Source organism: Phalangium opilio, unplaced genomic scaffold, assembly GCF_054372755.1.
Source record: "Phalangium opilio isolate 3A_F unplaced genomic scaffold, DU_Popi_V2 ptg000048l_1, whole genome shotgun sequence".
Classification (NCBI taxonomy): Eukaryota; Metazoa; Arthropoda; class Arachnida; order Opiliones; family Phalangiidae; genus Phalangium; species Phalangium opilio.
Window position 1 is genome coordinate 99,305 of NW_028324170.1, and position 26,980 is coordinate 126,284.

The 26,980-nt window shown below is 37.1% G+C and overlaps 4 protein-coding genes and 1 long non-coding RNA gene across 15 annotated transcripts in view; 2 read left to right on the plus strand and 3 right to left on the minus strand.

Annotated features, from left to right (window-relative positions):
• The window catches only part of LOC149673415 (serine/threonine-protein kinase tousled-like 2), a 48,159-nt gene extending 30,734 nt beyond the window's left edge, over positions 1 to 17,425 (plus strand). For 2 of the 9 annotated variants that reach the window (XM_089838930.1, XM_089838924.1), the window contains 15 exons: positions 5,663 to 5,747; positions 6,442 to 6,828; positions 7,262 to 7,325; positions 7,458 to 7,504; positions 7,803 to 7,868; positions 8,908 to 9,222; positions 9,290 to 9,400; positions 9,484 to 9,620; positions 9,709 to 9,867; positions 9,956 to 10,126; positions 11,414 to 11,587; positions 11,726 to 11,985; positions 12,081 to 12,331; positions 14,237 to 14,344; positions 14,538 to 17,425. In XM_089838930.1, coding sequence (XP_089695056.1) covers positions 5,679 to 5,747; positions 6,442 to 6,828; positions 7,262 to 7,325; positions 7,458 to 7,504; positions 7,803 to 7,868; positions 8,908 to 9,222; positions 9,290 to 9,400; positions 9,484 to 9,620; positions 9,709 to 9,867; positions 9,956 to 10,126; positions 11,414 to 11,587; positions 11,726 to 11,985; positions 12,081 to 12,331; positions 14,237 to 14,344; positions 14,538 to 14,669 — 2,451 coding nt within the window. In that variant the 5' untranslated portion in view covers positions 5,663 to 5,678 and the 3' untranslated portion in view covers positions 14,670 to 17,425. The remainder of the gene's footprint in view (positions 1 to 5,662; positions 5,748 to 6,441; positions 6,829 to 7,261; positions 7,326 to 7,457; positions 7,505 to 7,802; positions 7,869 to 8,907; positions 9,223 to 9,289; positions 9,401 to 9,483; positions 9,621 to 9,708; positions 9,868 to 9,955; positions 10,127 to 11,413; positions 11,588 to 11,725; positions 11,986 to 12,080; positions 12,332 to 14,236; positions 14,345 to 14,537) is intronic. The other 7 variants (XM_089838931.1, XM_089838926.1, XM_089838932.1 and 4 more) reach the window with 5 other exon arrangements.
• On the minus strand, positions 16,638 to 17,922 carry LOC149673416 (uncharacterized). Its single transcript, XR_016366839.1, has 2 exons — positions 17,816 to 17,922; positions 16,638 to 17,742 (listed from the first exon to the last, which is right to left on the minus strand). It is a non-coding gene; the product is annotated as an uncharacterized LOC149673416 (long non-coding RNA).
• A 142-nt stretch (positions 17,923 to 18,064) lies between these two features.
• Positions 18,065 to 26,968, plus strand: LOC149673417 (zinc finger protein ZPR1-like). Of its 2 annotated transcripts, none has more exons than XM_089838946.1 (13): positions 18,065 to 18,935; positions 24,854 to 25,015; positions 25,082 to 25,172; positions 25,241 to 25,314; positions 25,404 to 25,490; positions 25,559 to 25,599; positions 25,689 to 25,770; positions 25,855 to 25,993; positions 26,060 to 26,220; positions 26,290 to 26,400; positions 26,468 to 26,557; positions 26,634 to 26,699; positions 26,797 to 26,968. In XM_089838946.1, exons 2-13 carry the CDS (start codon positions 24,908 to 24,910, stop codon positions 26,911 to 26,913), a joined length of 1,167 nt encoding a protein of 388 aa, XP_089695072.1. In that variant the 5' UTR covers positions 18,065 to 18,935; positions 24,854 to 24,907; the 3' UTR covers positions 26,914 to 26,968. The 2 variants fall into 2 exon arrangements, with proteins under 2 accessions (XP_089695072.1, XP_089695071.1); XM_089838945.1 differs by lacking the exon at positions 18,065 to 18,935 and adding an exon at positions 24,573 to 24,712.
• LOC149673418 (cysteine-rich protein 1-like) lies at positions 19,029 to 20,385 on the minus strand. The gene is made up of 4 exons (XM_089838959.1): positions 20,146 to 20,385; positions 19,469 to 19,563; positions 19,331 to 19,388; positions 19,029 to 19,240 (listed from the first exon to the last, which is right to left on the minus strand). The coding sequence occupies exons 1-4, from the start codon at positions 20,183 to 20,185 to the stop codon at positions 19,197 to 19,199; spliced, it is 237 nt and encodes a 78-aa protein (XP_089695085.1). The 5' UTR covers positions 20,186 to 20,385; the 3' UTR covers positions 19,029 to 19,196.
• On the minus strand, positions 21,512 to 24,391 carry LOC149673419 (lysosomal cobalamin transporter ABCD4-like). Of its 2 annotated transcripts, XM_089838936.1 has the most exons (4): positions 24,353 to 24,384; positions 22,697 to 23,803; positions 22,068 to 22,422; positions 21,512 to 21,990 (listed from the first exon to the last, which is right to left on the minus strand). In XM_089838936.1, exons 2-4 carry the CDS (start codon positions 23,772 to 23,774, stop codon positions 21,612 to 21,614), a joined length of 1,812 nt encoding a protein of 603 aa, XP_089695062.1. In that variant the 5' UTR covers positions 23,775 to 23,803; positions 24,353 to 24,384; the 3' UTR covers positions 21,512 to 21,611. The 2 variants fall into 2 exon arrangements, with proteins under 2 accessions (XP_089695062.1, XP_089695061.1); XM_089838935.1 differs by having other exon boundaries at positions 22,697 to 24,391.
• Positions 26,969 to 26,980: the final 12 nt, after the last annotated feature.

Below are 26,980 nucleotides of genomic sequence, written 5' to 3' on the forward strand. Positions count from 1 at the left end.
TCCGGGTCACTGTTTTCGTGTTATGATTTGATGGAGTGTTTTAGGGATGACCCCTTAATGAAATTAGAAATCATTGACTTACTTTTTCTTGATTAAATTTAAGGGGTCATCCATAAAATAGGGTTTCAAAGTTACCGGTCTATTAAAATACTTTTGGTTGAGGTCTTTGAATCCACGTCGACCTTATCACCTTTTTTTGTCGAATTTGATGACGTAATTTAGAGCAAAACCGCCAGCGATCTCCTGTAGAATTCCTTTTATTTTATTGAGTCTTAAAGTATTATTTTGACCCACGTTGGTCGAGAAGAAATTTTTGCTATTGAATGATATAAATTTAATTAGTTTTTCGACGCGGTTGAAATTCTTTTACCAATTGGTATAGAGGAAAATCACATTATTATTATACAGGGTGTTCCAAAACGGGAGGGTGGTATTACCGCCCAAGTGTAGTGGGACTGTTCTATGGGAAATCAATTTTGAGTCTAATATTGACCCAAAGGGTCACCGTTTTACAAGTTACGAACGTTAGAGTGCTTTACGAATGACCCCTTAACTAAATGACAACTCTAATTTAACTAAGGGACCATCCCTTAGGTCGAAACGTCATAGAATTTAACATTTTCCGTTAACCTGTTTTAAAGAACGTTGGCGTGCTTTACGAATGGCCCCTAATAACTGAATGACAATTCTAATTTAACTAAGGGACCATCCCTTAGGTCAAAACGTCATAGAATTTACCATTTTCGACTCAAAATTGATTTCCCATAGACCCAATCATCCATCCCATTACACTTCATTCGTACCAACACCCTCCTTTTTCGGAACACCCTGTACAGTAGAATCTTCGAATAGCTGAACCCACACTGTGCATACACTACTTCCCATGGTTCTTTTCGATGCCGGTTAGAGTTTTCCCTCGCCTTTTCAAGCTTCCTTTTTGGTAACTAGGTTCTCTCCTCACAGCATTGTCAAGGCCGTGAGAGAGAGCGAGAGAGGCGACTCATCTTCTGCTCGGGCTATGGATGATGGGATGCCAGGGATGGCCACAATCGGAAGTTTTTTTCCCCAGAAATTTCCCCTAACGTTTCCGAGTTCGAGAGCAGCAGCAGCGTGCCTGCCTGCCCGAGTCGAGCTATGCCGACATTTTATAGCCCATCGCCTGCCTACTTACTTGGGTCACCGACGCCATCTTTGATGTTTACTAATTCTCTAGCCGAGTCCGCTCCGCTTTCTCTTTGTTAGTTTCGTTTCATCCCCTAATCCTTTAGTAGCGTACCGAATCGGGATTCACTCGAGGTCAAGTAATAAATACACGTTCTATGTGGTAAAGTTACATAAAAAATTTTGGGTTCAAGTAAATAAGATATAAATTCGGTTTTATGGGCGCAATTTTCGGCCATCTTTTAAAATGGCGGCCGGAAAAATTAAAATTGTCCCCACGGGCAACGCCTTTCCCTTTTGCTGCTAGTTATAAAGTTAAAGGTGTGTTTCCGGTATAACATCATTTCCGCCAATAGGGAGCTAATAACTGGCTTGGGGGAATAGATGGTCTGACGTAACGCAGCCCCTCTCTGTTTAGCATTTTTTGCGCGTAGAATACTGTTTCCAACCCGCCGTTAGGGGGGATGAAACTCCAGTAAGAGATAGAAGGGTGTGACGTTTCAGGGTCAGAACTGTTAGCTCCCTATGAAAAATATATCTCCTTTGTTTCCACACTTTAAAATTGCATAAAATATTGTAATAAACGTATTCATTAAAACAACATTTTCACACACACAAGTCACCACCAACCGCCATTTGGTTTTATTAAGTTAAACATATCTTTTACAAGTCCCTCAAAATTAATAAGACGAGTGAACTAGGTCGTAAACGCGTACGTCAAAAGTTGACGAGAGGTCGTGTTAGTGCGAACTAATCCGCCACTCTTCCTTAATACACCCTTGCCGACAGTTTAAAAAAATCTGTTTCACTTTTTTCTCTCCCTTCGTTGTCAGCTACTAACCTTGCACACTCCTCCTGATTTGAGGAGTAGCAAGTCTTCTCTTTCCCTCTCCCTCGTTCTCTCAAGTTTATGTTAGGATGGTAACTTACACTTCTTCCTTAAGAGAGAATAAACGCTGGAGAAGTGGCATCCAAAAAAAATGGTTTCTACGTTTTTTTACTGCTACTCGATATAAACCTTTTTCTTACGGCCATTTTTAAAAATTCTCGGCCACCCTTAAGTATGAAATTTCGCAGTCAACTTTTTCAGTAGTAGTAGCCGTCGGTTTTCAAAAAAATTCGCCGAAAACAAGCGGTACTGCCAGCTCAAAAATGTCTGCCAATCCCGAATTAGTATAGTCAAGTGGTGCCAGTCATTTGTGAGTGCAACTGAACGCTCTCTGCAACAGACTAAATAGCTTGTTCAATTCAGTTCCAAACCCGAGATGCTAGAGTCACAAATTACTGGCAATCCCGTGAAGCGCGGTTAAAGTTTTAAAACGTGGGAGGCAACTTCTCTAACCCCTTCAGTACATGCTACCCTTTAACCTAGGGGCGGGGGAAAACGTTTATTCTGGTTATTCTCCGCTTTATAAAATGAAATCTAATCGGACAAATATTTAATTTCAAAGTTTGCCTGCGGGCCCTATACTATTTATTCTCTCTGATGCCGTCAACGGCGGGCAAATGCACTTGTTGTCGGGAGCGGGGAGCACGCTCTCGGCGGGAGGAGAGAAAGAGAGAGGGGGGATGACGGAGTTAGCTAGTAGCAGACTGAACAGAGAGAGAGAGAAACCTAGGGAGGGAGGGGAAACGGAACGGAGCCGCTAGACTAAAGATAACCAGTTAAGTCTCTTAACACTCCTCTTCGCAGCAAAATGCGAACGGAGCGCCGACGAAAAATGAAGCATGTCAAACGACGATTAGGGGATGCGGTTTTAAACGGCGCGCGCCTGATAGAACACGGAGAATTATACCGACAGGAGTAGAAAGAAAAAAATAATAAAAAGAAGTTGTAGCGTCGTCAACTAATATTTACGAGCTCATGTTACTGGTTATTTTTAAACGTGTTCAGATATTTCTGCAGGTTAAAATGTGGATTAAATATGTCAGGGAAAACCTGAATAGTCAAGGAATTTTTAAATGAAACATTTGTACAAACTGATCAAGAAATATTAAGTTTAATAATCCACTTAATTCGATAATTGGGTTATTAATTTAATCAAGAGCTAAAATCACTCTTTGTGCAAAGATTAAGTGTAATCATAGAGTTATCCCTTTAAAGGTACATCAATTAGGATGAGTTAGTGTCCCCTCGGTTTTGGAAATTCTTTAACGAACCGTGAATCGCCCCTTCGCTCTTGAATAGGGTAGTGACACTTCGTGTAAACTTCCCGCAGTTGGGTACCGTTTACTTTAGTTCAATTGCCATATTCTATTACTTAATTCCTCCGTATCCGATTGACGGACTAACCTGTCATTGGAATCAAAATAAAGCGGAGTTTTTCTCACGTAATTTTTCTCATTGAAGAGAAATAGTTCGTGTCAACCTTGAATGAGTGTGTTTTGTGGATTGTCTGGTAGTAGGGTGATATAGAGGTACCTGCGCGCGTTAAGCCTAACATAATCTTCCGCGTTTAGAAGCTGTTTTTAAGTTTTGGTTTTTTTTTAGAGAAAGGATATTATTTTCACGACGCCATATTTGTTTCAGTTTATGAGAGCCTGTACGAGAACGCATCTGGTTTTCATTAGTTGCGTTTGAACTCAGGGAAAAATATGGGAAAAAGTTAGGGAATTTAAAAATGGGATAAATAAGGTCAGGGATTTTTAAAATGGAATGGGGTAACAAAATCCGGGAATTTGATTTGAGTGGGAAGGTTTTTTGGTACTTGTTTACAAATAATAATATTATTAAAAATATATTGTTAACACTTAACAACTTTTGATCTAAAAATGTCAGGAAAAAATCACAGGATATTATTAGGGAAAAGTCAGGGAATTTAAAAGTTTTCTGGCAAACTCTTATGGTTTTTGGGACGTCATATCGGTTTGATTTTATTTCTAAAACCTTAACTGGTTTTCCCTTTTACGATGTTTTCCAAACCGCTAAAAGACTATGCCTAAAACGATCATACCAGTTTCGAAATATATTGTAATCCCGCTGTGTGTTTGTGATAACGTCTTTCCTAATCTAAAACCACTACCTTAAAAAAATATTCCTACTTAAACTACACGTGAAAATAGGCGAAACCCGACGTATACTACGACTACACTTTCTCTGTAAATTACGTATAGAATGACTAAGTAATAAGCAAAACCTCAAACGTTAATAAAAGTTGCCTATACTCTGTTAAATTTGTCAGGTTAGCAAATGATTGAAACAAGCGATAGAGTAAGTTGGCCTTAATTTAGAATACATTTACTTTGTTTATAACATTTCACCCCCAGATGTTAAAAAAATAATAAAATATGAATTATATATACATCTACCTACTTGCTCTAGTCTGTAATCTTTCAGTGAGCACTACTGGAACAATAAAAACATAAGTACGAAATTCTGGGCATTAGCGGAAAGCAAACGTTTGAGCTACCATAAGTTTATAAGTGATATGTTCCTTCCATAAGTATGACACTACCTATACTAGCTCTAGACTTACTTAGAGCTAGTTCTAGCAGAACGACCGAAGCGAGAATTGAAGTCCAACAACTCTGTGGTTAATTTTGCAGGACCAAGTTCCATCTAGGTCCTATTTAGTCTGTATTACTAAGCTTTGACAGCAGCGCCTCACCTGGCGTATGTCGCTTTACTTCGAATCTATGACCTACTTCAATCACTTCAAAATTACAAGCTCCGGTTTCTAAGTTACCAGTGACAAACTTATGGTCAAACATATCTTATGAACTTATGGCGCTACATATTATTGATTTCCTCTCGAATGTATGTCCCTCTTGCTAACCGAGTTGCAAACGTTTAGCTACGCGACAAATTCCAGCGAAGCCCGAGTTAGTTTTATTCTTATTCACTTAATTTTGAATACCTTGAGGACTAAATTATTATTCTACCCATGTTCATTATGTTTGCAGAACTGCGCCATTTGTAAATTGAATGACACCCTATTTAAACAAAATTAAAAATAAATAAAAAAATCGTTTATTTCGATTATTTTAGTCTATTTTTTTGTAGTCATATGACCCACATTTGCTTGTCGGATAGATAGATACATATGGAGGGTTTGTTGTGGCGTTTTGAGTTGAAAAATAATTGGTTAAATTCCCAAGTTGCACCGCGTGTCCCTACGTCATCTCATAAATAAGCTTTTTCACTAAACAATGGTTGCTATGACATTTGTTACTTCATAAGTTTTAATGCTCCTTGCTTATTTATAATCACGTGACTTATTTATTAATTATTCAGGCTTTGCTGTCTGCTATATTTTATTTAAATTCGAAATTGATACCAGTGAAGACAGACGCGCAGCCGAATTAGGGGTTTTTAAACAATTTTAGATTTTAATATTATATATAAAATAGTTATAATTATTTTAATGGCTGAAAACAAAGACTGGATTTGTTATTACGCCAGGGCACAATGTTTTCTGTTAGTGGTTGTTTAAATTAATATTGGAAACTTTAATTATTTGGACTAATTATTATTATTTATTTATTTGTCTTTTTTAATTAGGTGGAAACCAGAGATTATGGACAATCTTCACAGCCTGGATCCAAGGAAACAAACATTACTAGAAGCTCGAATTTTGGGTGAAAAGGTAACTTGAAGAACAAAATTTTGCTTTCTCTCTCTCTCTCTATAACAAGGGGTTGGATACTTAACTGTCCTCATCTGTATATTTCAAAGGTGGAAGTTTTACTAAACACAAAATATTGACCTATTCGTTTCGTTCTGTTGTTACTGATGTGAAAACCCTTGACTAGACTTATAGAAACGGGATGGGGTGGTATAAATGACCTTCAAGTTGATAATGACCCCGGAATTAATCGAAACCTTAGCTAACCTTACAAGTAGGTTGGATGGCATTTAACCTATCCAATCTGACATAACCTCTGGGTAGAATACGACAACCTGACCCATCCCGTCCCCTCTATTGAACCAAACCAAACCAAACCTAACCACGCCTAAACTAATCGGTGTTCGGGTTACCATCTTATTCCCAACCAAAACGTATCTGGGGGTGTAAGAAGGCACCTTCTAAAGTGTCTACATCAGTTCTGTTAGTGTTAATAGGGCAGTCGAGAGAAGGGGGGCAATTCGGTCAGTTTCTGCTGGACCCGTACCTTCTTGGGGTCATATTTTGCCGTGCCCACTAACTCTCGACGGCCCTATCTGCTATTACTCTATGGTTTAAGACGAGGCTGGGGTTTGAAAAAGAATGTATATTTGCCCAATGGTGGTGTTTTTTTTTCTTCTAAGTCTATTGGGCTATATATTCTCTTTTCGTGCAGCCAAACCATTCTAATAGCTTACTGTATCAGCAGTCCTCTCAGCATTCTCATTCGCCGCTGACCCCATCGGCGGCGGCGGCTCTACAGCAAGGGGCCCATCAAGGGTCCATGTCTCAGGGGTCCGGCCTACCCGCGGCTCACATCCCCAGTCCAGCCGGTCTTCTGGCCTCCAGTCACGGTGGTGGTTCCTCGGGCACGGGAAGCAATCACAGCGCCGGTGGCCCGCCTCCCCCCTCCGTTCTCGGTGCTGTTCCTGGTTTAAACCTAGTCGCTGGTCAAACGATGGTGCCTGGCCAACAAATAAACACTCCAAACCATAATCAGGACTCTAATATGAGCACAGCCAGTCTCGGTTCGCAACACAGCGATAAAGAAGCCCAGCTCGAGGTAAACGACAACTCGTCACTAAAAATTACCCATCTTCTTTAAATTGCTATCTAGACGCCAATCAATCCGCGCGCCACTCTCACTTTAAAATCACTAGAAAAATAAAGAATTATTCTCTAAAGGGGTAGTCTCACAAACAGATTTTATAGAAGTGACACCGGGAATACGTATCTACCCGTTTATAAGAATGAAAGTAAAGTTCGCGATGTGAACGGGTACTTCAGTTAACGGTACCCCTTCTATCTTCCCAGCACAATTCCGCGTGTCACCTCTATAATTTGCTGGTTGTATGGTAATTACTAGCGCCGGTAATTTGCGTAACTGTAGGAAAATACTTAGTAGAAAATATGTGTAAAATCGCGAGAACGCGACCGTGTGTTTGTGTGTGCGTTTTGTGATTTTAACGAAAACCCAAATTGTTTGGACTTTTAAGACGGATAAACTCCATAGAACGCAAACGACAGCCGACAGGAAAAGAAAGAGGAAAGAAGACTCTGGTAAATACCATTCATTTAATTTAACACGATATTCCTATGGTTCACGATATTGTAATTCAAAAGTTAACTCATATTTTCCGTTAGTTTTGAACTTAATTCTTAGACGAACTTTTCGTAAATATTTCTTTCTAGGGAAGGGACCAAGAGGTGAAAATAAGAAAATAAATGAATATTTTAAGGTGAGAGAATATTCTTATTAATATCATTTTTTTTTTATTTTAATTAATAAATGTCCGATTTTAATTATTATATTTATCCCCCTTAATTTTTCAAAATAATTCTACTCGCAAACCTTTAAATGAAATAATAATGACGTCGTAAAAACAATCAATATTAATTAGTGTCCCCCTAATTATTATTATTATTATTATTATTCTTTAAAATTTATTTTTCTGTAAGATCTGAAAACAATTATTTTGTTTTTTGTTTGTTTGTTTTCCCCTGAACAAAACAACAACGCATTTTCTCTGTACATAGCATCAAGCTCATAGTCCTAGTCGATTCGGAGGGACAAAGTCTCCCACCCCTCAAGGTTACTACTTGGTACGTTTAAACAAACCCTTATTAACTTAGCATGTTGGGCAAATTTCTCCCCCCCGCTTTGGGTTGGTTGCCATTTAAAATATATATCGGAGGTTTGCGAGTAGTTAGGTTAAGTTAGTCGCTTGCGGTTTGGTTTTTCCCTACATTTTTGTTTCCTTTTTTCTTCCTGGCTTATATCTAAATGTGTTTACACTTAATAACTTTGTATTTTAGCCTACATTTGGTAGGTGAAATTTAGTTTGAATTTTAGTTGTTGTTTGGTACTACTTTATCCAATGGTTTTCTTGCCTTTAAAACTATTTTTACGTAGTATTGGCACTACCTATCCCTTCATTATCAGGGTTCATACAAACCTGGAAAACCGGGATAACCTGGAAAAATCAGGGAAATAAATAGTTGACCAAAACCTCAGGGAAAATTCAGGGAAATTTCCAATTTTTAGTAAAATTCAGGGAAATTTAGGTCAAACAGGGGGCCGAGTAATTAAACAAAATGTTCATAAACATACAGGATTAACATTACACTATACTTTGGAGGCTCGTAACTCTGGTTATATTAGAGATACGGGGATGTCCTTTGATTATGTAATAGTCCTATTTATCCCCCTTTAACATTTGCTCCATAGGATACTCCATATAGGGGGGAAAAACCTGTAAAACTCAGGGAAGTATATGGGGAAAAAACTGGAAATCTCAGGGAAATTTGTTTTCCAAAAGTTGTATGAACCCTGATTATATATTTTCCAATGAAGGGATATAATGGGGTGCCCGTACTACGTAGATTTCGTTTTAAAAAAGCGTTATTCGGAACATGTTTTGTCACGCAGTTTTTTTATAATGCTTTTAAAATAAAAACGAAAAACGAAGAAAGCGAAACCTTTTTACGAGAAACGTATGTTTTTTCTAAGCGATTATAGTTGAAAGAAAGCTTAAATTCCTGATTTGAGAAACGCGTCCGTTTTGGTGGTGATAAATACGGTGCGAATATAAAGTTTGTTAGTTTGATGCTAATTTCGGAGCTATTCGTTATATCTTTCCAGTTCCCCCATTCACCTCAAGGAAACCCTCTAGGATCTCCGCCGGGTTCAAATGTAAATAGCAACTTGGACTATTCCAATATCCTAGCCACCTTGCAGCAACACGGCCAACTAAGTCAGCAAGGTCAACCGGTACAAGGGCAATCGCAGTCGCAAACCGTCTCGTCGCATCCACTTTCCATTCAACCTCAACGTAGCCTACAGTTGGTCCACTCAGCCATGCAGACAGATTTAACTATTAATAAAATCAAGGAACTGGATAGCAAGTCCGCCTCTGATCTTGAAATGAGGGACAACAAAATAGACGAACTGCAGAGAGTAAGTTAAGATCAAAGTCCCTCGTTTCCCCGGACCTTATTCTTCCCTCGCAATTACGTGTTTTTAGTCATCGGAGGAACTTAAAAGGCAGTTACAAGCTCAGCAAAAATTAATAGAGAAACAGAAAGAACAATTAGTCAAATGTATAGATGTCACAAAACAATTACTATTAGAAAAGGTTTGTTTTCATTTGTTCGAGAACTTTAAAAGGTGTTCCCGAGACTTTAACGTACGCGTCTCTAATTTTAAACGAACGCGTAGTCTGCGATGGAAAAGAAGGCGGCGAGGCAGAAATGTATGCAAAACAGGTTAAGGCTGGGGCAGTTTGTGACACAACGTCAAGGGGCTTCCTTTGTAGAAAATTGGGTAGATGGCTACGCATTCACGGAGCTCATGAAGTACGTTTTGTTTACTACGGTGTCCCGTTGTTATTGTTTGTCGTTCGGTAAGTGCTAATTTCCGCTTTACACGCTCGCTACTTCGTAGAAAACAGGAACAAATCAGTTCCGAAAGGGAAGAAATAGAAAGGCAGCGCAAATTATTAGGGAAAAAGAAACCTAGTATGGGTCCACCCAAAGGAAGGGGTGGTAATGGCGCTGCTAACTTAGCAAATGGTGATTTTGCTAAACCAGATCCTCCTAAAGAGTAAGTTTTGAACTTCCATTTTATATATAGGCTCCCTGGGGAAACTGCTTCTTCATATTTTTGTTCTTCTTGTTGTTGTTGTTATTAGCCGAATGACGTGGTTAGAATATTACGAACAAGAAGAAATCCTAAAATTACGGCAAGCAAACTTGAAGAAGGAAGATACGGACTTGCAAGTGGAGTTGGAGAAATTGGAAAGGGAACGAAATCTTCATATTCGAGAGCTCAAGAGGATCCACAATGAAGATCAGTCCAGGTTGCACGATTTTTTTCCATTACACAAACGGCTCGTTGAATCCGCGAGCTTTACCTACCGTAGGATACGTAAAATCATGCTCTTAACAGGGGGCTTAAAAGGACACTTGCAATGCGATAGATTTCTTGACCTAAAATATCAAAAATGGGATTGTAATTCGATCCTTGGGACATTGATCAGTTCCTGGGACATTGATCAGTTCCTGGGACATTGATCAGTTCCTGGGACATTGATCAGTTCCTGGGACATTGATCAGTTCCTGGGACATTGATCAGTTCCTGGGACATTGAGCAGTTTCTGGGACATTGATCAGTTCCTGGGACATTGATCAGTTTCTGGGACATTGATCAGTTCCTGGGACATTGATCAGTTCCTGGGACATTGATCAGTTCCTGGGACATTGATCAGTTTCTGGGACATTGATCAGTTCCTGGGACATTGATCAGTTTCTGGGACATTGATCAGTTCCTGGGACATTGATCAGTTCCTGGGACATTGATCAGTTCCTGGGACATTGATCAGTTCCTGGGACATTGATCAGTTCCTGGGACATTGATCAGTTCCTGGGACATTGATCAGTTCCTGGGACATTGAGCAGTTTCTGGGACATTGATCAGTTCCTGGGACATTGATCAGTTCCTGGGACATTGATCAGTTCCCGGGACATTGATCAGTTTCTGGGACATTGATCAGTTCCCGGGACATTGATCAGTTCCCGGGACATTGATCAGTTCCCGGGACATTGATCAGTTCCCGGGACATTGATCAGTTCCCGGGACATTGATCAGTTCCCGGGACATTGATCAGTTCCTGGGACATTGATCAGTTCCTGGGACATTGATCAGTTCCTGGGACATTGATCAGTTTCTGGGACATTGATCAGTTCCTGGGACATTGATCAGTTCCTGGGACATTGATCAGTTTCTGGGACATTGATCAGTTCCCGGGACATTGATCAGTTTCTGGGACATTGATCAGTTTCTGGGACATTGATCAGTTCCTAAGAATTGATCTAAAGATTACTATCCTTCAATCCAATGTTGGATTGTTGATATTTTAAGCCCTCGAAATTTATATTGCACGTGGTTTTTGTTTTTGTTTATTTATTGTTTATTCTTTGTTTGTTTTAGAGTCTTGTTTATGTTTTCTTGTTTTGGTTTTGTCTATTTTTACGTTTATAATTTTGTTTTATAGGAATAAGGCTTACGTGACAATTAGGCATATTTTTTTAGAAAATAGGTTTGGTGTTATTAGAGAAACCTCATAATTCTACCCCTGTGACCGGTGTAGGTTTAACAACCAGAACACGCTACACGAGCGATACTTGCTACTGGCCTTATTAGGGAAAGGTGGTTTCAGCGAAGTGCACAAAGCCTTTGACTTGACGGAAGAAAGATACGTTGCCTGCAAAATACACCAGCTCAATAAAGACTGGAAGGATGATAAGAAAGCCAATTACATCAAGTAATTATATATACTTACGTTTATTATTAGGCGCAGTGTTCTTACACCTGTTGGGAGTGGGAGGGACAAGAGATGGGTTGGGCGGGACATTCTTTTTTGTAGTTGGGTAAAGATTATGGTATGTACTTGTATTTTTAGACACGCCCTACGTGAATACAACATCCACAAGTCTCTGAATCATCCGCGAGTGGTCAAGTTGTACGACGTCTTTGAAATCGATGCCAATTCTTTTTGTACGGTGCTGGAATACTGCGATGGCCACGACTTAGACTTCTATCTTAAACAGCACAAATCAATTCCCGAGAGGGAAGCCAGATGCATTATTATGCAAGTTGTCCACGCGTTGAAGTACCTGAATGAGATTAAACCACCTATCATACACTACGATCTCAAACCTGGTAAGTTTACGTAAACTACGATTTAACGCTAAAATCGTACGCCAGCCATCTTCCTCCGTGACACGAAACGCGGTATTGTCTCGTTTTCTTCGTAGGGAATATCTTACTGGGTAGCGGGAACGTTAGTGGCGAGATCAAAATCACCGATTTTGGTTTAAGTAAAATAATGGACGATGAGAACTACAGTCCCGAATATGGGATGGATTTAACGTCTCAAGGAGCGGGAACTTACTGGTATCTTCCTCCGGAATGCTTCGTCGTCGGCAAAACTCCTCCTAAAATATCTTCTAAAGTCGACGTATGGAGCGTTGGTGTCATATTTTATCAGTGCTTGTATGGCAAAAAGGTAATTAACCTTCTCTATTAATTGTCACGTATGGCGCGTTCACCTTTATAATAATCGCGAATAGTAAGCTTATACAATCGCGAATGATGGGCGTTAATAGTCGGGGGTCGGGAACGTCGTTTTTTCGTAGTCGGGAATCGGGAACGTCGTTTTTTCGTAGTCGGGAGTCGGGAACGTCGTTCTTTCGTAGTCGGGAGTCGGGAACGTCGTTCTTTCGTAGTCGGGAGTCGGGAACGTCGTTCTTTCGTAGTCGGGAGTCGGGAACGTCGTTCTTTCGTAGTCGGGAGTCGGGAACGTCGTTCTTTCGTAGTCGGGAGTCGGGAACGTCGTTCTTTCGTAGTCGGGAGTCGGGAACGTCGTTCTTTCGTAGTCGGGAGTCGGGAACGTCGTTTTTTCGTAGTCGGGAGTCGGGAACGTCGTTTTTTCGTAGTCGGGAGTCGGGAACGTCGTTTTTTCGTAGTCGGGAGTCGGGAACGTCGTTTTTTCGTAGTCGGGAGTCGGGAACGTCGTTTTTTCGTAGTCGGGAGTCGGGAACGTCGTTTTTTCGTAGTCGGGAGTCGGGAACGTCATTTTTTCGTAGTCGGGAGTCGGGAACGTCGTTTTTTCGTAGTCGGGAGTCGGGAACGTCGTTTTTTCGTAGTCGGGAGTCGGGAACGTCGTTTTTTCGTAGTCGGGAGTCGGGAACGTCGTTTTTTCGTAGTCGGGAGTCGGGAACGTCGTTTTTTCGTAGTCGGGAGTCGGGAACGTCGTTCTTTCGTAGTCGGGAGTCGGGAACGTCGTTCTTTCGTAGTCGGGAACGTCGTTTTTTCGTAGTCGGGAGTCGGGAACGTCGTTTTTTCGTAGTCGGGAGTCGGGAACGTCGTTCTTTCGTAGTCGGGAGTCGGGAACGTCGTTCTTTTGTAGTCGGGAGTCTGGAACGTCGTTTTTTCGTAGTCGGGAGTCGGGAACGTCGTTCTTTCGTAGTCGGGAGTCGGGAACGTCGTTCTTTCGTAGTCGGGAGTCGGGAACGTCGTTTTTTCGTAGTCGGGAGTCGGGAACGTCGTTCTTTCGTAGTCGGGAGTCGGGAACGTCGTTTTTTCGTAGTCGGGAGTCTGGAACGTCGTTTTTTCGTAGTCGGGAGTCTGGAACGTCGTTTTTTCGTAGTCGGGAGTCTGGAACGTCGTTTTTTCGTAGTCGGGAGTCGGGAACGTCGTTCTTTCGTAGTCGGGAGTCGGGAACGTCGTTTTTTCGTAGTCGGGAGTCGGGAACGTCGTTTTTTCGTAGTCGGGAGTCGGGAACGTCGTTCTTTCGTAGTCGGGAGTCTGGAACGTCGTTTTTTCGTAGTCGGGAGTCGGGAACGTCGTTTTTTCGTAGTCGGGAGTCGGGAACGTCGTTTTTTCGTAGTCGGGAGTCTGGAACGTCGTTCTTTCGTAGTCGGGAGTCGGGAACGTCGTTTTTTCGTAGTCGGGAGTCGGGAACGTCGTTCTTTCGTAGTCGGGAGTCGGGAACGTCGTTTTTTCGTAGTCGGGAGTCGGGAACGTCGTTTTTTCGTAGTCGGGAGTCGGGAACGTCGTTTTTTCGTAGTCGGGAGTCTGGAACGTCGTTCTTTCGTAGTCGGGAGTCGGGAACGTCGTTTTTTCGTAGTCGGGAGTCGGGAACGTCGTTCTTTCGTAGTCGGGAGTCTGGAACGTCGTTTTTTCGTAGTCGGGAACGTCGTTTTTTCGTAGTCGGGAGTCGGGAACGTCGTTTTTTCGTAGTCGGGAGTCGGGAACGTCGTTTTTTCGTAGTCGGGAATCGGGAACGTCGTTTTTTCGTAGTCGGGAGTCGGGAACGTCGTTCTTTTGTAGTCGGGACCAATAGTATCCTAACAGTGTTACTCGCCCAGCCCTATAATATAGTATTTTTCTGGGATTTTCTCTTTTGCAGCCCTTTGGCCACAATCAATCTCAGGCCACGATTTTGGAAGAAAACACTATTCTAAAAGCGACGGACGTAGAATTTCCCGCGAAACCCGCTGTTAGTAATGAAGCTAAGGTAAGCCAATTATTTTTTTATTATTATTATTATTATTATTATTATTTGGGGGAAAAACGCCAGAATTTCAATGGTTTAGTACTATCTTACAATCATACTTAAACAATTGAAAACTTTACGCGTGTGTTTGATGAAAATGTCCATTTCTCTCTCTTTCTCTCTCTAAATCTTTCTTGCTTGGTTGGGGAAACAGCATTTCATTAGAAGGTGTCTCCAATATCGTAAAGAAGACAGAATAGACGTTTTTTCATTGGCTAGCGAGGAATATTTGAAGCCCAACTACTCTAAACACGGACGGCAGTCTAGCGCGTCTGATAGGTCATAGCACCCGTTCGCGAATCTTAGATAATATTAACGTTTTATAAAAAGAAAAAAAAAATATAATTAAGAGATATGCTAAATTAACGGCCAACGTTTTCCCAAAACTAAAAAGGATACGCGGATCGGTGAGTTTTTTGTATTTTCGTTTGTTTTTTAAGTAAAAAAACAACCCAAGTTATGAAGAAGAAAAAAAAAAAAAATACAAATTACATTCGTTGCTTGCCACAGTGGATATAAAAAACAACAACAACAACAACAACAAAAAAACAAAATCTCCTAAAATAAACATGATTCCTACATAAAATAAATATCCCGTAAAGTGTTTATTTAATTTGGATTCAAGCCGTTAACAAATTCTCTGCGCCTCTGAGCTAAAAAAACAATATTAATATGAAAAAAACAAAACCGTACCGTTGATTTAGTAGTTGCTTTTTACGCAATTGGTTCACAGGCGGATAAAAAAAAAAAACAATTGTAAATAGGTCGGAAGTGTTTTTGGAGTTTTCTTTGTTAAAAAAACAAACCTGAAAAACAATCTTCAAAAATTAAAAAACAATTAGGAAATTTTTTTTAAATGATTTTGTTTTTTAGTGGGAGACAAATTTTAATTGAAAAGGGGGTGTGGATTAAAAAAAAAAAAAAAATAAACCAAGAAACAAGAAATTAAAAGCAACATAGATTTAAAATACAAGATTGGGCCAAATATATCTAAAAAAACAAAGCTTCTCCGAGTAACTCAGTGTTCTATCAGTAACTACCTACCAAAGTGTAGAAATAACTACACTAACGATCCTAAATTTATACTATAATTGCAAAAATACAAGAATTGTTTTTTTTTAAAAGATAAAAAACAAGTTTCCTCCTTTGGTATCGCTTCGTACTGTGATAAAAATATTTTTTTTTTTTATTCTATTTAGGAAACAATTATTTTTTTTTTTTTTTTCAAGACCCTTATATTGAACCCCGTGTTATAAAAAACAACACAAATAACAATATATATCGTTAGTAAATAACTGCACTTACGTAAAAACAAAACAAAAACCTATGAAAAATACAATGACTGCGCTTAAATATTCAGCAAAATAAATTAAAAAAACAAAAACAAAGGTTTATTGGGGTGGGAATGATGTTATAAATAAACATTGAAAAACAAGTTTGTTTTTGTGAACAAAATTTAAGTTATATTTCCAATTGATGGGAATTTCAACGTTATTTGAGACTTTGTGTGAAACGACGTTAAAAAACAAAAACGACGAAAAAAAGGGTGTGCCTGTGCGCGAGAATGTGGTTTTTTTTTTAGTCCTTGTTTTTCTTTTGACGCTGGAGGATAAAAAAACATTGTTTTTTGTAGAAAAACAAACAATACGTACGTAAAAAAAACTCTAACCATAATTTGGTTATTATTTAATTAAAAAAAAAAAATAACCAAACAAAAAACAAGATTTTTTGGAAACGTAAAAAACAAGTCGAATGTGTACTTTAGTCTGTAAAAAATGGTTAAAAATTGAAAATCGTTAAAAAAAAAAAGAACCTTGCAAAAAAACAAAAAATAAATAATTGAATGTCTGATTTTTTATGAATCGGGGTGAGGCGTGAGATATAAAACAAAAACAACTTAGAGACAAAAAACAAAAATCTTTGCCTATTTGTACGAATGGTTCAAAAACAATGTAAAACTTTTAGCGTGATTGAGAAAAAAAATTTAGTTTAAAAATTTGTGAGAAAAAAACAAACAAAACCAAAAGGGGTTTTAATTTCAATGTCTTTATTTCTCATTTTTAGGTAAATGAAATGAAAAAAAAACAAACAAACAGAATTATTTTTAAATTGTTTAAAAAACAACTTTTTTTTTCCTAGGTTATTTCTATTTTAATTTTTAAAAAAACAAATTTGAATGAATTTTGGATTTATAACTTACTTCCCTCCCCCACCCCTGTCAGGAGCTGTTAAATTAATTCATAATTACCGGTAATTAGAAATCAATTGTAATCTACCTCTTTTTGTTTTTTAGTTACAGATTTAGGCTTGAAGAAGATTTCTTGCAAGTTAAATTATAAATTACTTTTAAAACTAAATGATGAAAATTACAAAATTAAAATTAGGTTTTTATTAATTAATTAATTAATTATACATTAAGAACTTGTTGGAAATTTTTCTCAGTCTGAACTTGATGGTTAAAACTACGGAGGAATTTCTACACGCTCTTAAAACTATAGAATTGTTAAATAATTAGTTATACTTCAATTTTAGTTTTTACGCTTCTTTTTTCTTTTGTTTTTTAGTTACAGATTTAGGCTTTGAAAAAATGATTTCTTTTAAGTTAAATTAAATTAAATTACTTTTAAATCTAAATGAAAATTACAAAATTGGAATAAGGTTTTTATTTATTTATACATTAAGAAAGAACTTGTTGGAAATTTTTCTCAGTCTAAACTTGATAGTTAAAACTACGGAGGAATTTTTTCAAAAACGCTCTTAAAACTTTAGAATTGTTAAATAATTAGTCAACTTTTAAACAAAGTTATCCTTCAATTTTAGTTTTTAAAACTTCTTTTTTCTTATTTTGTGAAAAGAGTTTAAAATTATTCCCGCCCTGAACACTTTAAATAGTTAATTCCTGAATAAATTTAACCCCCCCATGACTTACAGACAAAAACAAAAATCATTTTTGGTGAAACCTACAAAAAAGAAAACAAAACTCCTTAAAACTTGGTTTTATTTAATAAATTAAAAACGAAAATATGAAAACATAGCAAAAAATTTAACGTTTTTATTATTCCTTCCACCCAGCCAGATTTACTCCGTCCAATAACCCTAAAAACCTATAACTTTTTGGGGGATACAAACTATTTTTCAAAAGTTTCATTTTGCCAGGTTTATGTCCAGCGCCAAGCGGGTCTTTCAAAGATTAAAAGCTTTCTGCTAGCTTGGATGAAGAATAGTTACACTTGGATATATCAGTCGCCAAATTTTATGACCACAAATGGCTTACGCGACCTTCGCGCCGCGTAGTGTGAAAATCTTGAAACTCCCGTAACAAACAAGAAACACGTGTTTAGTTTAGCCAAGGCCTAGGGCTATTTAAATATCAACTTTACTGGTTTCTTTTATTATAGAAGGTAATTATATTTAAAGTATAAAGTCACCTACTATAATAATTAGAAGAATAATAGTTCATCTTTAAAACTTCCATAATCATAAATCACCGCATAAACAAAAGCCACTGAAAACGATCTTAACCAAAAAATAATCATTTCCGGTAAAAACAGCTTGTCGCATTACCAAATTTCGAACCCCTCTAATGCGCATCCGCGACCGCGGCCAGAAGCACACGTTATACTACGAGTGATATATCCAAGTGTAACTATTCTTCATCCAAGCTGCTAGTCGGCTGTCGGCGGTGAAATTGGTTTGCAATTGCAACTACGCGTTTGGTACGTTTTGTACTTTAAATATGGTGTTGTTAAGTTAATAATCTATTGAAAAAAGGTAAATGTAGACGGTTTTCCACGTATTTATTAAGTTTTCCGGTGTCGCGATGTGAAATATAACGGATGATATGTGTTTTTGAAAAAAAAAAGGGGTTTCCGCCCAGTGATAATGTTGTGACCGAGGCTTAAGAAATGTTTTTCAAAAGTTTCTTTTCGCCAGGTTTATGTCCAGCGCCAAGCGGGTCTTTCAAAGATTAAAAGCTGTCTGCTAGTCGGCGGTGAAATTGGTTTGCAACTACGCGTTTGGTACCTTTTGTACTTTAAATATGGTGTTGTTAAGTTAATTATCTATTGAAAAAAGGTAAATGTAGATGGTTTTCCACGTATTTATTAAGTTTTCCGGTGTCGCGATATGAAATATAACGGATTATATGTGTGTCTGAAAAAAGGGGGTTTCCGCCCAGTGATAATGTTGTGACCGAGGCTTAAGAAATGTTTTTCAAAAGTTTCTTTTCGCCAGGTTTATGTCCAGCGCCAAGCGGGTCTTTCAAAGATTAAAAGCTGTCTGCTAGTCGGCGGTGAAATTGGTTTGCAACTACGCGTTTGGTACCTTTTGTACTTTAAATATGGTGTTGTTAAGTTAATTATCTATTGAAAAAAGGTAAATGTAGATGGTTTTCCACGTATTTATTAAGTTTTCCGGTGTCGCGATGTGAAATATAACGGATTATATGTGTGTCTGAAAAAAAAGGGTTTCCGCCCAGTGATAATGTTGTGACCGAGGCTTAAGAATTTGAATTCAAAATGGAGTTCGAGATTTGGATTACTTTCAAACAAAGGTATGGAACGTTTGTCGTATCTCTGGGCACGAATAGGCTTAGCACATTCATATCGTAACCATGTGAGGGAAAATATATACGAAAAGACGCAGGTTTTTCAGAGTAGATAAAAATATATTTCTTTCACTCAAGGCTCTTGTTTAATACACGTTAACAATTAACAGATATAAATTCAAAGCAAAAACTAATTAGTTCAGTCAAAAGATTATGGAATATTATTATGGCATGTATGGTAGTTTTTCTTCTTCATTTTTAATTATTTCACTTTTTGTACTGATGGCTCTCGGTTCCACCACGACCATACCCTAAAATTGAAACGAAAAAAAAAAAAAAAAAAATAACCATTAGACCATTACCTAGTCCCGTAATTATAGTAATTACACCATAGTACGTACCACCTGGCCCAAAAAGTGCACCGTAACAAGGCGTATTGCAATAAGGCTTGCCTTCATGCTAAAATAATGAGATATCCAGTTAAAATTTGTTAGTTTCAACTTCACTTTGAGTCGGAATATACAAAAATAAAGTCATACTTCAGCGTGGCTTCCTGGGGTTAAAGTTTTATTACATTTTTCGCAACGCAAGCAACCACGATGCCAGTCTTTACCCAGAGACTGTAATCTCTCGGCTGAAACGAAAATAAAACCAATTACAAAATTAATTAGGTAGAAGTATAGTTTGAAAATATGCAAAACGAAAAAAATATATTTCCAGTATTGAGTCACGTTATAATCCTTGCCAAAAACCCACGCATTTTTGCCCAACGGCTATAACAGTAAATTTCAATATATTTGCCTAAGTTACATTGTTTCCCAACACGGTTATGATGTCATTATTGAATACATAGTAATATTTTTATTGGTACCATCTTTTTCCTGACAAAGTTTACTTCAAATAATTTACAATACACTTGATATAAAAAGAAAAAAAAAACCGCGAAAATGGGTGGCAGACAGGTTAGAATAACGGCATCTCGTTGCCTTTGACTATATAAGACTCTATTATGAGATAACGTGGAGTGACAACACCTAGTTTATTTTTTGACCCAAATATTTATATTGAATATGTTAAGTCACTAGAAACCAATAAACCACCACCCAAATTTTACAGATAAAAACCTCTCGGAACATGACAGACGTACAATTAATAATAATAATAGTTAACATTAAATGTTAATTAAATCTAAATACACATAGAAGTTCAAACTTACCGAAATAAACAGCCTTATCGCACTTTGGACAGTTCGGCATAATTCGGCTTAAGACAAAATTAACGTCTTTTTGATGAAACCTAATCGAACGAAGCCCTAGAATTAAATGATACTCAACCGATAGTATTGGGGCGGGAACTGCAAAGATATAAGCTGTAGAGTGTATAGTGTATAGCGGATGTAGTTGATAAAAGTCAGAAGGAGGCCCGCTTTAATGGTATGCGCGCGCCGTTTCGAATAACTAACTTATACTTCAAAGTACTAGTCGAATTAACAAGGGAAAAAAACAGCTTGTGTTATGCGTAGAGTGAGTGGTAGAAGCGATGATGTTCTTCATAAATAAAACAGGTTTTCTGTTTCGAAAGCTTTACAAACCCTCCTCTAAGCTTCCATCTCATCTGACGTAATCTCTAAAAATTATTCAGCCATACAATGAAACTTTTGCAGACCAGCAAGTGATACATATGAAGAAAAAATAACTCAGTGTGATTTATTTGGTTGCCCAATACACAAATTAACCAGAGGGGGGGGGGAGGGTCGTTAATCTTTGCAATTATTCCACTGCTATTAAAATTATTATTTTGGGACAATAACAGCAACGTCATACAACCATACTCTAGCTTCCACTCACCCTTGAAAAGATACCAAAGCAGGGTTCGTACGGGACCTGAAAAACCTGGATAAGTCAGGGATTTAAAGTTTTGTCCTAAAAAGTCAGGGATATGTCAGGCATTTCGTTTGGTGTATCGAACCATGATTGCTTCGAGAAATGATAAATATGGGCAAGGGCAAGGTGTAATTATGAAGTGGGCTCTGAACTGGTAAACACCTTAAAATGGTCAGGGATATTGCCAAAATTTCGTCCAAGATAAGCTGGAAAAGTCAGTTTGAATTTTCAATATAAAAATTTCGTCCGAACCCTGCAAAGGGGAAGGGGTCAGAAAAGGACACATCTACTCTTCAAAAGAATACCAGAATGGCGACAGGGGGTGGAACTATAACCAAATTACTAAGCCCCTATACCTAGTTTCCGCGATAAATTTTTGGAAACTTGGGTTCGTCACTAAAGTGGTGTTACTAAGACGCCAGCCACTTCGCCAAAATTATAACATTTGTCACTCGCTCGCCAATGTGTTATTCAATAGAGAGAACTATAGGTGTATGTAGTGTAGTATATCTTATCTACTTATTTGGAATGCGTTTCGCCTAATCTTTTATAGGTGCGAATCTTTTGATTTTAGACAAATTCCAGTCTTATTATATGACGCGATAATTTTTATCGCTTTACGACCTATTAAATGTCAGATGCTAATAGCAACAGTAATCCGATAAAGATTATAACCATAAAAAAATAAAAATAGAAAAATTATGAAATTGCAAAATATCATCTTTAATTATAATTACACATAATTTTATAAAAGAAATATATAATATTTATATTAATGTATTTAAGAGTATACATAAGTTTACAAAGACACTAGTTTTCCTTTGATAACTTCGGAATTATCATCATCATCATCAAGCGAGATTATTTGGTCATGATATTCTTTAAGCGCTTCATCATGGCCAATGGTCAGCAAGGTGATGTCCATTTCCTCGCATAGAGAATAGAGTCGCAATTGGATATCCCGCGAAACGGCGCTAAGTGGTTCGTCAACTAAAGCCAATTTAGGTCGGTGACAAAAGAGTCGAATGAAACAAACGCGTTGAGTTTCGCCCGGGGAAAGGGTTGAGAACCAATTCCATTCGGGTTTCACGTCCAAAAATGATGACGTTTTAGAATCCGAATTGGCCAATGTCTCAAGACGAGTTATTAACGATGACAAATCGCACTGTTTCATTAATCTACACGTAGACATTATACTCGCGTTACAAATAGACCCAAAACTGAAATTGGAGGTTGTTTTAACTTCTGGTCCTACCTGACTATTTCCTGGTCGCTTATCGTCACGTTAAACGTCTGGTCCACAATCTTGGGGTAATATAGCTGTTCCCTTAATGTCCCGTTAGGCATGAGTACCGCCTTTTGGGGCAAGTAAAAGATTTCGGAGCAGTCCTCAATTGGCGAGGTGAATCTATATTGACCACTGGATGGTCTCCATAAACCTTTAAGGACCCTAAATATCGAGGTTTTACCAATCCCACTTTTGCCCTTGATTAAACAGTTGACGTTTTTGTCAACGCAGAATGACACTGGCGTTGACAGGATGGGTGTATCATTGTCAGGGTGACAGAAGTTTAAGTTTGTCACCTTCATTAAAGTGTCTTCATCAAGCTCTGAAAAGTAATCCGTATTTCAAGATTTATTATAAGTTCATAAGATATATTCCATAAGTTTGTCACTGGTTACAAACTGGAGCTTGTCACAAAGTGAAGTACGTAGGTCATAGATTCGAGGTAAAGCGACGCCTTAAACCACTGAGTGTAGTCAATTCTCGCGTCGTAGCTCACAGTAAGTCTCAAACATTACAAAGTATAGCTAGTGTCATATACTTATGGAACATAAAAACTTATGGATTTATGCGTTTAAAAATCTAAAATAATGATTAACCGTGTCCGTTGATGTCCCCAGTCTTGTAACTTTCATTTTCAATTCCTCCGTACTTGGTTTTCTCCTCCATTTTGATTAAAAGTTGGGCCACACGATGACTCGTCCCAGCTAGCGTCGTAAAATCCTCCGATAAGTTAATCAGGTTACTAAAACACGATATCAAGTACATGGTAACGAATGTGTTCTTGCTTATTAACGAACTCAAATCGGCGCTAGTCATGTCATCGTACAGTCCGGTGAAAATCGGGACCGACAGAACCAAGAAACTAATTATACTTCCGAAGTAATTAAACAAATTAACTGACGTATCCAAAGGGTATTTTCGCAAAAATAATTTTTCTTGAGTATCGATTAAGGTATTTAATAACTCATTCGATTTGCGGTGTTCGATATTATCGCCGTTTTGAAAGGCGATCGATTCGGCGTTCGATCTGACGTGCATATGTTGGTATCTGAAATACCCTTCCCATTTTTCTTGCAAGTAAACGAAGGTTACCACGGGCGACATTAGAAGTTTGTTAATGAAAGTACTGAATATAAAATAAACCAAGACGCTAACTGGTCCGATATATCCGGTACTGGAGTAACTGACGTAAGTATAATAGGCGATCGTGAATGGCGAGATCATTAACATCGGGAGGACGTTACTTAAAGTCGAACATAGTTTATCAGTGTCCTGAGTTATACGTTGATCCGGGTTGTCAACGCTGACGGACTTCACATTTAGGTCGTAGTAAACTTTGTTTTCGAAATAATGCTTATGCAGTTCGGCCGTTAATTTTTGTCTACAAGTCACGTAGAATATGGATGTGACGTAACTGGAACTACTTTTTATCAGAGAGACGGTCGCGAAAAGTATCAAAGACTTGATCGTTAACCATAAGAAACTATTCAGGTCTTTTTCGCCAAGTACTTTGTAATATTCGCTAGTGATTAATCCAACTCGATAGTAAACGTATTCTTGAATTAGTCGGATTAGCAAAATGGTTAAGAATAAATGGAAGACCAGTCGGCCTCGTAATTTGCCGCATAAGTAACCGAAACGTTTCAGGAATTCCGTATCAAAACGGTACTCCATTTTTAATGGGAAATATGTAACACGCAAACCTATTGAAGTGTTTGTACGGTTAAAAGTCGCAAGTTGATTAGCGTTTGTACACTTTATTATACTATTTCAACTTCGAGACGTTTTCAACTACATTCAGTTTAACACGCACATGTTTTAATTTTGAAATTCCCGGTTCACGATGCTTACCACATAAAAAATTGACATATCACGTGACGAGCTTTAGTGACGTAACACTTTTTGTAACACTTTTTGAATACGGACGTACGGAACGAGAACCAAACGAGAACTAGATGTGCGGTTATCAGTATATTGTTCGTAATTTATGCTAGCTTTAAAGGGCCAAGTCTTATCTCTTATAATTATTATAATTTTTTAGAATTCAACCTTGAATTATACAACTACGCAATTTTATTTAGACTACCCACCCCTTAAGCACACAAAAATACAAGAAAAACAAGCTTTATAAAAGCAATTTTTAATACAGTGTTAATTTGTGTATTTAAAACAAATCATTAGATACATTTTATAATTATTTTTAACATTAATTAAGCAATAATTTAAGCGATCAGGTAATTTAAATACCTTACGAGTATCCCAGGAAGTCTTCGATACTCAAACTTTGAGCAGACGACAAGTTTGAAGTCGTTTTGAAAGATGAAAAAATTAAAAAATATGTTTCGCCTACTGTTCCAAAAGTATTATCTCTCCATGCAAACGCAACTTTGATGTTTATCGTCGTCTGGCAGTTGCACACGCGTTTACGTACTTGGCTTCCGTTTTTCAGTTAATTTAATTGGAAATTAACTTTATATTAATTATAATTAACCCTTTTAAGTGGAATGGATACCGAAACTAAACCCTCGGGGGCCTTATTTCGCAATTTAGATCCCGACGAAGAATCGGAAATTTCCGAAATTGAAAGCCTTTGTCTGCAATGTAGAAAGAATGTATGTTTCTAGTGTTAATTAACGTTATTTTTTTTTCAACATCTTTTAAAGTCTAATTAGAATTGACATTACTTAAATATAGTGTTAGAAAAGCCATTTAAACTCGAGAGTTTTAGAGCAATGTTTATTTTCTCCATATAGGGCACTACAAAACTTCTCCTTACGAAGATTCCCTTTTACAAGGAGGTAGTTTTGATGTCATTCTTTTGTCCTCATTGTAACTGGTCCAATAATGAACTACAACCAGCCTCAACGATGCAAGAACAAGGTCTCAGATTTGAACTTAAAGCTACCTGCCTAAAGGTAAGTGTTTAATTTTAATTTTGGGGTCAGGCAGGCATATTGCAATATAAATACCCCCTTTTGAAGGACCTTTCAAGACAAGTTGTTAAAACTGAATGGGCTACAGTGTCAATTCCTGAACTAGAATTTGAAATTCCATCTAGAACTCAAGAGGGGGGTAAGATAACTTAGCTTTTATCCAGGATTTGACATTTAGTTTAATTTTAATTGTATGTTTGTTGTTAGCTATAACAACAATAGAAGGGATCATTCAAAGAACAATTGAGGGATTAAATCAGAGAATAGATACCCTAAAGAAAGTATGATATCTTAATTTTTTACATCAATTAACATTCCCTTTAATTAATTAATAATTTAAATCACTTAACTGATGATGTATCATCATTAGGAATCTGATGAAGAATGTCTTGATAAATATCAGGATTTTATAAAAGAGTTAAATAATTTATTAACAGGAGAAAAGCCATTTACTTTTGTAAGGATTTTTAGGTTGTTTATTGTTATATGGGGATGTGTTTATTTATTTATTTATTTGTTTATTAGATCTTAAATGATCCATCTGGTAACAGTTACTTGGAAAATTTGTATCCTTTAAATTTGAATTATAATTATAATTTTAATTTGATTATTTTGATTTTTCCTTAATTGCGATTAATTAATTAATTAAAACCAGTATGGCTCCTAAAAAGGACCCTCAATTATTGGCAACTCATTATATCAGGTCTAGAGATGAAGATAGATTTCTGGGAATTTTTGTAAGCTTAATTAACATTTATCAGTCGGTGTTAATTAGGAAAATTATGCTTGCTCCTATAATTAGTTTATTTAACAAATTAAAGGAACCAGAAGAAGGAGAGGAATCCACTGATAATTCTAGTACTTTAAACAAAGAATTAAAACTTGACGAGGAAGTACTTATGTTTCAAACTAATTGTTCGTATTGTAACGCGCCTTGTGACACGAACATGAAACTTATTAGTATCCTTTTTTAATTAATTAATTAAGGCTTATATTAATGTTAGTTACTTAACACTGGGTTCAAAGAGATTCCAAATTTTAAGGAAACAATAATTATGGCCACAAATTGTTCAGCGTGTGGTCATAAAACAAATGAAGTTAAGAGCGGAGGTGGTAGCGAACCCCTCGGAACCAAAATCACTCTTAAAATTGAATCTGAAAGAGATTTAACCAGAGATGTCTTAAAAGTGACTCTTATTTGAGTGTTTTTTTTATTTAATTTAGCTGCTAATTAACATTTTTTTTATTAATTACAGTCAGAAACTTGTAATATATCCATTCCAGACATTGAATTAGAAGTTGGTTCACACGCTTTAGGTGGAAGATTCACAACCGTTGAAGGACTTTTGGAGAATTTCAAAGAACAAGTTAGTAAATTTTATTAATTAATTAAGATTGGTTATTAATTTATTATAATTAATTTAAATTACTCAGCTGAGTTCCCAGAATATTTTAATTCAAGGGGATAGTGCTGATAGTGAAAGCAAACGAAAGATGGAAGAATTTTTAGCAAAAATTGATGAGGTTCAATTAGATTATTAATTATACTTTATTAATATCTCTGAAATTAATTAATTATTTGCAATTAAATTTTAAACAGATTGTTAATAGTAAAATAAAAGTGACTATGATTTTGGATGATCCTTGTGGAAATAGTTACATTGAGGTTGGACAATATTTGTTTAGTAGCTTTAGTTTTAGTTTAAAAATTGTAAATCTGAATATCTGAATGTTTTTCTTCCGTTAAATTTAATATTTTTTAGAATATTCACGCACCAGACCCAGATCCTCTTATTACAATTGAGAAATACGAGAGAACCTTTGAACAGAATGAAGAATTAGGATTTAATGACATGAAAACCGAAAATTATTCCAATTGAAAAAAATAATGTACAATAAAAAATTTGATTAAATAAATAAATTAATGTTCCCTAATTATTTATTTTC

What these genes read in the sequence shown, in the direction of transcription:
- LOC149673418 (XM_089838959.1), bottom strand. Translation starts at nt 20,185, where the DNA reads ATGCCGAACTGTCCAAAGTGCGATAAGGCTGTTTATTTCG. An exon ending in CGATAAGGCTGTTTATTTCG is followed by an intron (nt 19,564 to 20,145) that starts GTAAGTTTGAAC and finishes TTTTCGTTTCAG; the next exon opens with CCGAGAGATTACAGTCTCTG. An exon ending in CCCCAGGAAGCCACGCTGAA is followed by an intron (nt 19,389 to 19,468) that starts GTATGACTTTAT and finishes TCATTATTTTAG; the next exon opens with CATGAAGGCAAGCCTTATTG.
- LOC149673419 (XM_089838935.1), bottom strand. Translation starts at nt 23,774, where the DNA reads ATGGAGTACCGTTTTGATACGGAATTCCTGAAACGTTTCGGTTACTTA. An exon ending in TGGGGACATCAACGGACACG is followed by an intron (nt 22,423 to 22,696) that starts GTTAATCATTAT and finishes ATTACTTTTCAG; the next exon opens with AGCTTGATGAAGACACTTTA. An exon ending in AGCGACCAGGAAATAGTCAG is followed by an intron (nt 21,991 to 22,067) that starts GTAGGACCAGAA and finishes GTCTACGTGTAG; the next exon opens with ATTAATGAAACAGTGCGATT.
- LOC149673417 (XM_089838945.1), top strand. Translation starts at nt 24,605, where the DNA reads ATGGATACCGAAACTAAACCCTCGGGGGCCTTATTTCGCAATTTAGAT. An exon ending in TAACCAGAGATGTCTTAAAA is followed by an intron (nt 26,221 to 26,289) that starts GTGACTCTTATT and finishes TATTAATTACAG; the next exon opens with TCAGAAACTTGTAATATATC. An exon ending in TGGAGAATTTCAAAGAACAA is followed by an intron (nt 26,401 to 26,467) that starts GTTAGTAAATTT and finishes TAAATTACTCAG; the next exon opens with CTGAGTTCCCAGAATATTTT.